The sequence below is a fragment of the Hippocampus zosterae genome, chromosome 14, assembly GCF_025434085.1.
Source record: "Hippocampus zosterae strain Florida chromosome 14, ASM2543408v3, whole genome shotgun sequence".
Classification (NCBI taxonomy): Eukaryota; Metazoa; Chordata; class Actinopteri; order Syngnathiformes; family Syngnathidae; genus Hippocampus; species Hippocampus zosterae.
Window position 1 is genome coordinate 2,437,513 of NC_067464.1, and position 12,173 is coordinate 2,449,685.

Consider the following 12,173-nt stretch of genomic DNA (forward strand, 5'->3'; position numbering starts at 1 on the left):
CTCTTTCGCCCAGGCCGGCTTGTCATTGGGATGACTGACATCTTTGTAGTGGTAGAGCTGTTTCTTCTCCGCCTGCCGTCCCTCCTGTTGCTGTTGCTGCAGCGACACCAAGTAGGCCCTCTCCTGCTGGAGTTGCCTCTGCAGACGCTCGGCCTGCCGCTGCTCCTCCACCTGCTTGCGCTTGTATTCCTTGGGGAGGGGAAGGAAGGAAACCGGTGAAGACTTCGCGCAATTCAGAAGCGGGCGGGGGGGGGGGGGTGTGAGTGGATGTGAGAAGCCACAAAGGACGAGGAAGCGACACGGACAGAAGTCAAATGCGGTTTTGTTTCATCCTGTCAAGGGGGGAGCGTTTCACGGTTCAGACGCAAGTCAATAAATTCCATTTTTTTGTGACCAATTTAGTGCGGGTGGATCATTTCCCACGGCACACGGCGGTTGGGAATCTATCTTACGTGTGCCCGATGTGAAATGAAGACAACTTTTCGATGAAGAGGAGAACGGGATGAAGCTAAAGATGACGGGTATTACAGCATATCCCCGGAAGAATATGCTTGATCCCAAGGTGGAGGCAGTCAAGAAGCAAGCAAAAACAAAACAAAAAAAAAAAAAAGTGGGAAATCCTTTGAAGGATGCTGCGCACTGGATGTGTAAACATTGAGCCGGGTTACCAGCAGGAGCGCCTGTTCCTGTAGAAGTTGCTGCTGGAGAATCTCTAATTGCCTCTGCTCCTCTTCCAGCTGCCTACGGATATACTCCTAGGCAGCGTGCGGAGGGGAAAGGAACAAAACAAAAAAAAACCGGCAGCAACGTTGAGAAATGTGAGCGTTAGTGACATTTGGAGGCAGACAGCCAAGGCGGCGACACGAGGAGGTGGAAACGGTCTGGAACAGGGACAGAGGCGGGCAAACTTTAGCGCTCTAAGTCATTTTATTGAGAACTTATTTCAAGTCTTTAAACGTCCTTTCAAAACCATCCAAACACCAAAAAAGGGTGCAACAAACCGAACAAGTTGATAGCCCCAGTATGCTAACGTGTGCCGCCTTCAAGTGGACAAAATTGGAATTACGCCACCCCAAAAAAATTCATCACAGAGCACCTCAGAGCGGAAGAAACTTAACGGCTCTATTTCCAACGATTCCGCCGAATAGCGCCGACACCAACCTGTTCTCTTTCCGCGTGCCGCCGCTCCTCCTCTCGACGGAGTTGCTCCATTTCCTCATAGCGCCTCCTCTGCTCCCTTTCGTGCTGCTTCCTCAGCTCGCGTTCGCGCTGCTGCTGCTGTGTGTGTGGGGGGGGGGGGGGGCCGGGGGGGGCACGGAGAGGAACAGACTTTTGTTCAGACAACTTGGGCTAAAGTTATCTTTTTTTATATTTAATGATCCACTGCATGACCAAACTGTGTTAGTCGATTAATCGACTCATCGACCAAACCGCATTAGTCGATTAATCGACTCATTATGGAAACGACGAGTCGATTAATCGACTCATTACGGAATCGATGAGTCGATGAGTCGACCCCCTCCCTCGCTTTTCTTATATTTAAGGATCCACTGCATGACCAAACTGTGTTAGTCGATTAATCGACTCATCAACCAAAACGTATTAGTCGATTAATCGACTCATTACGGAACCGACGAGTGGATTAATCGACTCATTACGGAATCAACGAGTCGATGAGTCGACCCCCCTCCCTCGCTTTTCTTATATTTAATGATCCACTGCATGACCAAACTGTGTTATTCGATTAATCGACTCATCGCCCAAACGTGTTAGTCGATTAATCGACTCATTATGGAAACGACGAGTCGATTAATCGACTCATTACGGAATCGACGAGTCGATGAGTCGAACCCCCTCCCTCGCTTTTCTTATATTTAATGATCCACTGCATGACCAAACTGTGTTAGTCGATTAATCGACTCATCGGCCAAAACGTGTTAGTCGATTAATCGACTCATTATGGAAACGACGAGTCGATTAATCGACTCATTACGGAATCGCCGAGTCGATAAGTCGACCCCCCTCCCTCGCCCTGCTCCCCTCACGCTCACCTCCTCCAGCCGCCGCCGCTGCTCCTTCTGCTCCTCGATGCGTTTCTGCCTCTCGGCCAGCAGGAGGCGCTTGTGCTCCTCGTTCTGCTGCTGCTCCAGCTGCTGCCGCCGCTGCGCCTCCGAGCGCTCCTTATTGGCCAACTGCAGGCGCAGGAAATCGCGCCGCAGGGTCGACTCTCCGGGGATGTTGATGATGGAGCTTAGAAATGAAGAAAAACAAGATGGCGTGGCGTTGAAACGGCGGGGAAGGTTTTCAGGAAGCGCATCGTCGGTGCGTTCGGTGGTCGGCCGGTGCTCACCTGGGTTCACCCGTGTCTCTTTCCTCGTCTTCTTCCTCGCTGCCGCTGTATTCGTACTCAGTTTCGTCTGGTATGTTCGGAACACACGTGGGATAAAATGAAACCCCCGCAGATATCAAAGCCGTTTTCTTCCTCACGCGCTGGTCATTGAAACTGAACAATTCTGATTTTGACAAATCTTCACACAAGTCAGCGGTTATTTTCCAGTATGAGCCACGTTGGGTGTACGAAGCTCAAATTTGTCAGCGCGAAGAGCAGCCCCAACGTCGACATCGTCCAACTTGTGCCCTCAACGCGACGCGGACTTTCCGCTAACATCGGCAGATTAAATTTTTTTTTTTTTATGCTTTTAAAAAAAAAAAATATGTAAAAATATGCTAAGCTATGCTATGTATGCTAGCACACGCTAATATGCTATGCTTCTTATACATTTTTAAAATCAACTAACCTGGATTTAAAAGCGTTTCGGTTGGCAGTGGATTGCATTTGCATGCAGCATAACACGCGACATGCTTATTCACCAGATTTGATTTGAACGCTGGGCTCCACGAAGTAATCCGAGTCTGCGGACATCAGAGTCCTCCTGGGTTTTATTTTTCGGAGCGCACTACATTTGTTGATTATTTTGGTGTTTTGATTTTTTTTCTTGGTCTAACTTTTTTGCGACGGCCCGGTAGTCCAGTGGTTAGCACGTCGGCTTCACAGTGCAGAGGTACCGGGTTCGATTCCAGCTCCGGCCTCCCTGTGTGGAGTTTGCATGTTCTCCTGTGTGGGTTTTCTCCGGGTGCTCCGGTTTCCTCCCACATTCCAAAGACATGCGTGGCAGGCTGATTGAACACTCTAAATCGTCCCTAGGTGTGAGTGTGAGTGCGAATGGTTGTTCGTCTCTGTGTGCCCTGCGATTGGCTGGCGACCGATTCAGGGTGTCCCCCGCCTACTGCCCGAAGACGGCTGGGATAGGCTCCAGCACGCCCGGCGACCCTAGTGAGGATAAAGCGGCTCGGAAGATGAATGAATGAATGAATGAATGAATATTCTCTAACTCATTCAGTGCCATTGACGGCTACAGAAGTCAATGATCCATTTTAACTGGTCTGGGAGGGGATGAGTTCGAGAATACAACTTTTTTGCAAGATGTTTGATCGAATACTTTTGGATAACTTTCTGATCATTTGCGGGTATTTTTAAACCATCTCGTGAGTACTAAAGTGGTGGAGAACAGGCACTTGGAAGCCTTTCAGTCAAAACGGCGGCTGTGGTAAAAGAGGGGATGTGAGGGGGAGAAAAGAAAGATCTGCTAAAAAAAAAATAAAATAAAAATTCCGTACATCCTCAACCGGCCTGCAGCGTTTGTGTCGTGAAGCGATTAATCTGCTTAGTAATGATGCGGCAGCGGCGACGTGTGTGGCGAGGCCGTCATCTGCCGCGTTGAAAGCGGAACTGAGGTCTGTCACTGGATGTTTACTGGTGAGACAAAGTCGGGAGTCTGGAACGCCTTCCTCGGGGGCGACGGGGCAGCAATGAGTCTCCAAAAAAAAAAAAGTCTCCCCCCCCCCAAAAAAAACAAGCTTGTTTTGAAAACGGAATTAGCCATTTTGTTACCGCCGCCTGACATCGAGTTGTTTTGAACAGTGATTTTTTTTCCCGTCCGTTTGTTTGCAAACTACAACACATATTCCGTGACCGACTTTAGACAAACCTTCAATGTCGCACTTTTTTTCGAAAAAGGGGAAAAAAAATTCAAGAAAATGGGAGCTGGTTCTCACCCCTCTCGCCTCGCTTCTTCTTGGTGCGGTCGATGTGGTCCTTGAGTTGGATGCGGATCTGCCTCTCGTTGGGCAGGTCCCTGATGAACGGGTGCTTGAGGAGCTGCTCCGTGCTCGGCCTCTGGCCGTGGCTCTTCACCAGGCAGCTCTCGATGAACAGATGGAACTTCTTCGACCTGACCCCCCCGTCGCCGTAACAGCAAAGACAGTTCTGGATTTTTTTATTTTTATTTTTTCGCTATAAAATGACCTAATTCGGAAGCCAAAGTATTCAAAATGGCTGCCAGCGTGATGCGGTTGTTATATGTATTCATTTCTCACCATTTTTTTGACTTGAGTCTCGGCGCAGGGTTCCGCGGAATGAGGAAGAGGGCTCTCATGGGGTGCATGTCGCACAGTGCTGCGGGGGGGGGGGGGGGGGGGGGTCACACATGAAACAGCAGAAAAAAAAATTCTAAATTTTCACCAAAAAAAATAAAAAAAAGATTCTCGATGGACGCGCGACAAAGTTTGAGTGTCCAAGAGTCTTGAACAACAACACATGAATACATTTTGTGACGAAGGATGATTTGTTTTAGTCTGTGCGGATGTTGTTTTAGGAAACTAATTTTGGACCAATGTCATTCCAGACCTGTTTAAAAAAAAAAAAAATCTCATTCCAGAGTCCCTTCAGAATCTGATTTATTTTAGAGTGATCTAACATGAGGCGGCCCGGGAGTCCAGTGGTTAGCACATCGGCTTCACAGTGCAGAGGTATCGGGTTCGATTCCAGCTCCGGGCCTCCCTGTGTGGAGTTTGCATGTTCTCCTGCGTGGGTTTTCTCCGGGTGCTCCGGCTTCCTCCCACATTCCAAAAACATGCATGGCAGGCCGATTGAACACTCTACATTGCCCCCTAGGTGTGAATGTGAGCGTGAATGGTTGTTCGTCTATGTGTGCCCTGCGATTGGCTGGCAACCGATTCAGGGTGTTCCCCCCGCCTACTGCCCGAAGACAGCTGGGATAGGATCCAGCACCCCTCGCGACCCTAGTGAGGATCAAGCGGCTCGGAAGATGAATGAATGAATGAATGAATGATCTAACATGATGTATTTTGGATTCATCTTATTCCAGGATCACTTAAAAAAAAGCAGACGAGAGCAATCTGCTTATTCCAAATTGCTTTTAGAGTATTCTTCTCACTCCAGACTCGCTTTACAAACCCCCCCCCCCCAAAAAAAACTGATTTTAGAGCAATTTCAATCCAGACCTCCTTTTAAAAAGCAAGAGTCCATTTCAAATTTATTTTAGAACACAAAAGCAATCTCATTACAAATTGCCTTTTATTTGGGGGGGGGGGGGGGAGGAACAATCTAGTCTAACTTGAGCAAAAAAAAAATGTTTGAGCCAACATAGAAAGATCGCATATGCACTTGATCGAGCGGACGGTGCTTACGTGGAGCTCCTTCGGCCATCTCAATGGCCGTGATGCCCAGTGACCATAAATCGCTCTGCAACAAAACCAACCAATGAGTCCGGAAGGTAACCCCCCCCTAAAGGCGTGCAACACATCTCTTGCGCGTTAAGCACCTTGAAGTCGTACGTTGCGTCGGGGTTCTCGTCGCAGGCGATCACCTCTGGCGCCATCCAATATGGCGTCCCGATAAACGTGTTCCTTCTTCCCACTGTGCGGTCCAACTGGGCCGAAACGCCAAAGTCCACTGCATGGAGAAGGCACCCGTAAAAACGCGAGAATACAAATATTGCCATGGCTCGTCTGATTCGCAAACTCGAATGCGGCATTAAAATCGATGAATAGCCCGGCCCCCGATGCGTCTGTAACTATTTGCTTTTTACAGACGGCAAGTTAGAGTGAAAGAGTGCGCCAACTGTCGTTGCCTTCGTGTGTCATAAATGGCCGTAAGCCAGAGGTTGGCAGGTATCACACCCCCACGTGCGCACACACACACGCACACACACACGCACACACACACACACACACACTCCAGGCCCATTCAATCGGCGAAGCCGTTTCGCCAATGTGGCTTTTACGTGACAGCACCTACCAAGTTTGACCTCGGCGTTCTCCGTCAGCAGGACGTTCTGTCCCTTGATGTCTCGGTGAATGACCTTGTGTTGATGGAGATGAGTCAGGCCCTGAACGCGCACACACACACACACACACACACACACACACAGTGAAGGACGCCAGAGCCACGAGCCAAGTGGAGATGATTTCCAGGACAGAAAGAGCCTCAATTTCTAGAAGACTTCATGTCCTTGTGTCGCCGACCGGTTTCTATTTAGGATGAGCCCTCTTTTGCGTTTAGTTCCAGAGGAAGGTGGTTGGGGGGTGGGGTGGGGGGGTATGAATTCGCAATGAGGCTTTAAAAAAAATAAAATAAAATTTAATGTGCTGCCCGGTAGTCCAGTGGTTAGCACGTGGGCTTCACAGTGCAGAGGTACCGGGTTCGATTCCAGCTCCGGCCTCCCTGTGTGGAGTTTGCATGTTCTCCCCGGGCCTGCGCGGGTTTTCTCCGGGTGCTCCGGTTTCCTCCCACATTCCAAAAATATGCATGGCAGGCTGATTGGACGCTCTAAATTGTCCCTAGGTGTGAGTGTGAGTGCGAATGGTTGTTCGTCTCTGTGTGCCCTGCGATTGGCTGGCAACCGGTTCAGGGTGTCCCCCGCCTACTGCCCGGAGACAGCTGGGATAGGCTCCAGCACCCCCCGCGACCCTAGTGAGGATCAAGCGGTACGGAAGATGAATGAATGAATGAATGCCACCCAGTGTGGTCTTCAAAATATGAATGGGTCAAAAAAACACACATCACACACAAAAAAAGAAAACCCAATACAACGCAGAAGGAAGAAAATACATTTTCAATCAAGGGGGCGGGGGGCATCAATGGGGGAGAAAGGAAGTAGCAGAAGTGAAAGTGAAAATCTAACAGGACAAGCGGAGACAGGCGTCGATAACAGCGACGGAGATGCGGCAGCAATAGCATCCGGGGTTGGGGGGTGAGGGGGGGGGGTCACGGGATGCGCGGCACGCGCCGCTCGCCGTCAATTACGAGCGGCCAGGGATGAAAATAGCATGAATGACGCTCGCTCACCCTGAGGATCTCTCGACAGATGTAGGCCGTCCACTCTTCTTTGAGAGAGTTGCCCTTGGTGTTTTTGATCAGATCCGTCACCGAGCCGGCGCCGCAGAACTCCATGACCAGCTGCGTAGAATAACAAAGCGGATGACTGCCTGGACTCCCATCGTGTTATTCATGACTGAATGAATTAACAACAGCAGGAAACGCAAACGCAGGAGATGCGACGGGCCCGCTACTGTCACATTTGAAACAGACAGCTGAATCTATTGTAGAAAATAAACAAAAACAAAACAAGTCGATTTTTTTTTTAAGTATTCCCTTTGACCCGATCAACAACACCTCGGTTACCCAGCTAGCTGCCAACATGAGCATGCTAGACAAAGATTACGTTACCAGACTAGCAGCTGACATTAGCATGCTAAACAAAGGTTCAGTTATCCAGCTAGCAGCTGACATTAGCATGCTAGACAACAATTCAGTTACTCAGCTAGCAGCTGAAATTAGCGTGGTAGACAACAATTCAGTTACTCAGCTAGCAGCTGAAATTAGCATGCTAGACAGAAGTTCAGTTACCCAGTTAGCAGCTGACATTAGCATGCTAGACAAAAGTTCTGTTATCCAGCTAGCAGCTGACATTTGCATGGTAGACAAAAGTTCAGTTATCCACCTAGCAGCTAACATTAGCGTGCTAGACAACAATTCAGTTACTCAGCTCGCAGCTAACATTAGCGTGCTCGACAACAATTCAGTTACTCAGCTAGCAGCTGAAATTAGCGTACTAGACAAAAGTTCAGTTATCCAGCTAGCTGCTAAAATTAGCATGCTAGACAAAAAATTCAGTTACCCAGTTAGCAGCTGCAAATAGCGTGCTAGACAGAAGTTCAGTTATCCAGCTAGCTGTTAACATTAGCATGCTAGACAAAAATTCAGTTACCCAGTTAGCAGCTGACGTTAGCATGCTAGACAAAATTTCTGTTATCCAGCTAGCAGCTGACATTAGCATGCTAGACAAAAGTTCTGTTATCCAGCTAGCAGCTGACATTAGCATGCTAAACAAAGGTTCAGTTATCCAGCTCGCAGCTGACATTAGCATGCTAAACAAAGGTTCAGTTATCCAGCTAGCAGCTGACATTAGCGTGCTAGACAACAATTCAGTTACTCAGCTAGCAGCTGAAATTAGCGTGCTAGACAAAAGTTCAGTTATCCAGCTAGCTGCTAAAATTAGCATGCTAGACAAAAAATTCAGTTACCCAGTTAGCAGCTGACATTAGCATGCTAGACAAAAGTTCTGTTATCCAGCTAGCAGCTGACATTAGCATGGTAGACAAAAGTTCAGTTATCCAGCTAGCTGCTAACATTAGCATGCTAGACAAAAAAATTCAGTTACCCAGTTAGCAGCTGACATTAGCATGCTAGACAAAAGTTTAGTTACCCAGTTAGCAGCTGACATTAGCATGCTAGACAAAAGTTCTGTTATCCAGTTAGCAGCTGACATTAGCATGGTAGACAAAAGTTCAGTTATCCAGCTAGCAGCTGACATTAGCATGGTAGACAAAAGTTCAGTTATCCAGCTAGCAGCTGGCATTAGCATGCTAGACAACAATTCAGTTACTCAGCTAGCAGCTGAAATTAGCGTGCTAGACAACAATTCAGTTACTCAGCTAGCAGCTGAAATTAGCGTGCTAGACAGAAATTCAGTTATCCAGCTAGCTGCTAACATTAGCATGCTAGACAAAAAATTCAGTTACCCAGTTAGCAGCTGACATTAGCATGCTAGACAAAAGTTCTGTTATCCAGCTAGCAGCTGACATTAGCATGGTAGACAAAAGTTCAGTTATCCAGCTAGCTGCTAACATTAGCATGCTAGACAAAAAAATTCAGTTACCCAGTTAGCAGCTGACGTTAGCATGCTAGACAAAAGTTCTGTTATCCAGCTAGCAGCTGACATTAGCATGGTAGACAAAAGTTCAGTTATCCAGCTAGGAGCTGACATTAGCATGGTAGACAAAAGTTCAGTTATCCAGCTAGCAGCTGACATTAGCATGGTAGACAAAAGTTCAGTTATCCAGCTAGCAGCTGGCATTAGCATGCTAGACAACAATTCAGTTACTCAGCTAGCAGCTGAAATTAGCGTGCTAGACAACAATTCAGTTACTCAGCTAGCAGCTGAAATTAGCGTGCTAGACAGAAATTCAGTTATCCAGCTAGCTGCTAACATTAGCATGCTAGACAAAAAATTCAGTTACCCAGTTAGCAGCTGACATTAGCATGCTAGACAAAAGTTCTGTTATCCAGCTAGCAGCTGACATTAGCATGGTAGACAAAAGTTCAGTTATCCAGCTAGCTGCTAACATTAGCATGCTAGACAAAAAAATTCAGTTACCCAGTTAGCAGCTGACGTTAGCATGCTAGACAAAAGTTCTGTTATCCAGCTAGCAGCTGACATTAGCATGGTAGACAAAAGTTCAGTTATCCAGCTAGGAGCTGACATTAGCATGGTAGACAAAAGTTCAGTTATCCAGCTAGCAGCTAACATTAGCATGCTAGACAACAATTCAGTTACTCAGCTAGCAGCTGAAATTAGCGTGGTAGACAACAATTCAGTTACTCAGCTAGCAGCTGAAATTAGCGTGCTAGACAGAGGTTCAGTTACCCAGTTAGCAGCTGACATTAGCAGGCTAGACAAAAGTTCTGTTATCCAGTTAGCAGCTGACATTAGCATGCTAGACAAAAGTTCAGTTATCCAGCTAGCTGCTAAGATTAGCATGCTAGACAAAAAATTCAGTTACCCAGTTAGCAGCTGACATTAGCATGCTAGACAAAAGTTCTGTTATCTAGCTAGCAGCTGACATTAGCATGCTAGACAAAAGTTCTGTTATCCAGCTAGCAGCTGACATTAGCATGCTAAACAAGGGTTCAGTTATCCAGCTCGCAGCTAACATTAGCGTGCTAGACAACAATTCAGTTACTCAGCTCGCAGCTAACATTAGCGTGCTCGACAACAATTCAGTTACTCAGCTAGCAGCTGAAATTAGCGTGCTAGACAAAAGTTCAGTTATCCAGCTAGCTGCTAACATTAGCATGCTAGACAAAAGTTCAGTTATCCAGCTAGCAGCTAAATTAGCATGGCCGAACAAAAAGACTCGACAGTTCCGATGCCTTCTTGACTTTATCCTCCATTTGAGCCCAATCTGAATTTCTCAGCAGGTCAGGGAGTGATTGAGGACAACAGGCCGCCGTTGTTTTTCCAAACAATTCGACGAGCTTAGCGTCACATTTTTGTTAGCATTAACGGCTCATGACTTGCCTTGTTTACACACACGCATGCGCTTATCCTGAGCCCCAAAGTGGCGTGGGAAAACGTTAAATTAAGCATTTGAGGACATTTTCTCTTCAAGGCCGTGCCCCCATTTGTCAAACGGGGTGGAAATAAACACTTCCCTCAGATAAATCACTTTTTTTTCCCCCTCCAATAATTTGGAGAAGGATGGATGGCCAACCGTACTTTTCATACCATACTTTTTTTTCCTTCCTCCGATTCATCCTTCCACCCATCCTCCTTTCCTTCCTTAATTCAAAAACTGTCTGCAGTCTATTACTTTTGGCCCATATTGTGTAAACCAAGCATCCTTATATTGCGCAACAGCAACTCCCGCCCTTCCCGCCCCTCCCCATCTGCAGTTAAGTAACAACACTGCACCCAGAGCTGGTCGTCGACACCCGGCGGGTTCTTCTTGATGAACGCTCCGTAATAGGTGGCGATGTTTCGGTGGTGGCTGTACTTCTTCAGCATGTTGATTTCAGCTTTGATCTCTTCTTCCTCGTCCTGAGATGCGGACACACACAGGGGGGGGGGGGAATAAACTCCCAACAAATTAGCATTTCACAGCAGCAAATAAGCAATCCTCTATGAACATGACATTTGTGACTTCAAAGTAGCATTTTGACATTGTTGCCTGACAATGTCACTCAGAAAAGCAGAAATCTTGCAGGATTTCCGCGTGAAAGAAGCTCGAGATGATCGTTTTCAGCCACTTTCTTTTAGCGCTGAAAACGACCATCCCACCTTGACTGGGTTCCATGTAAAAAGAAGCAGGTGGATGAATACCAGGTCAACCGTTATGGCTCTGACATGAGATGGTAAGCTGATGATTTTTACACTTCTACTTAAGTGTTTTGTGAACAGCTACTCTCTAAACGCTATAAAAATCACATGCGGTGTGCCCCAGGGTTCGATTTTAAGCCCAGTGCCTTTTAAACTGTGTGTGCTCCTTCTTGGTGATCTCATCGGGAGACATGGAATCAAACATCACAGTTACACTGATGACACACATCAATAATAATAATAATAATACATTTTATTTATAAGCGCCTTTCAAGACACCCAAGGACACTTTACAATAACAAAAAACACAAAACAATACGGGTTGAGCAGCGGCAGCCGAAACGCGCCAGCGTTCACTCATGCTAGCAAATGGCTAATTTGCGCTGTCGTTGATTAAACTGGTTTGGACACGGTGTCGCGGAGTGCCGATGCGGATTTGGAGCTGGGAGTCGCAGCTTGGAGTTTGAAGCGGATTATGTGGGACAGGAGAAGTGAACTAATCTCTTTTCGTCAATGGACGCTACAGCTTCGTGTTTGCTTTCAAAACTTTGCTTGTAGCAGACGTGTGCACATTTTTCAGCATGATGTCTCTGATCCACTGGTGAAAGGACACTTTGATCCTCTCCTCTTTCATCTAGAACTGCTTCAGACAACAAAGTGTATGCAGAAAAGTGGTGAAGATTGCACGACTGTCTCTGTCCTATGTGTTGTCTTGTGTTATTTTTGTTATTTTGACTTCAAAATGGCGCCGCGAGAGTGGCTGCCTTTCCAGCAGCTCCTATTTTTTTGTTGTTCTACTTCTTCCTTTCATAACTTTGCTGCTGTGAATCTGGAATTTCTCCATTGCGAGACTAATAAAGGTTTTCTTAA

At 47.0% G+C, this 12,173-nt stretch overlaps 1 protein-coding gene across 24 annotated transcripts in view; it reads right to left on the reverse strand.

The window, feature by feature from the left end:
* Nucleotides 1–12,173, reverse strand: part of tnika (TRAF2 and NCK interacting kinase a) — a 284,569-nt gene that overhangs the window by 13,721 nt on the left and 258,675 nt on the right. For 14 of the 24 annotated variants that reach the window (XM_052085476.1, XM_052085473.1, XM_052085475.1 and 11 more), the window contains exons 4-15: nt 10,899–11,024; nt 7,211–7,321; nt 6,161–6,251; nt 5,685–5,815; nt 5,551–5,605; nt 4,438–4,516; nt 4,117–4,292; nt 2,351–2,417; nt 2,052–2,250; nt 1,162–1,278; nt 669–755; nt 1–189 (exon numbers count right to left, since the gene is read on the reverse strand). In XM_052085476.1, the coding sequence (XP_051941436.1) occupies nt 1–189; nt 669–755; nt 1,162–1,278; nt 2,052–2,250; nt 2,351–2,417; nt 4,117–4,292; nt 4,438–4,516; nt 5,551–5,605; nt 5,685–5,815; nt 6,161–6,251; nt 7,211–7,321; nt 10,899–11,024 (1,428 nt within the window). The remainder of the gene's footprint in view (nt 190–668; nt 756–1,161; nt 1,279–2,051; nt 2,251–2,350; nt 2,418–4,116; nt 4,293–4,437; nt 4,517–5,550; nt 5,606–5,684; nt 5,816–6,160; nt 6,252–7,210; nt 7,322–10,898; nt 11,025–12,173) is intronic. The other 10 variants (XM_052085478.1, XM_052085487.1, XM_052085501.1 and 7 more) reach the window with 3 other exon arrangements.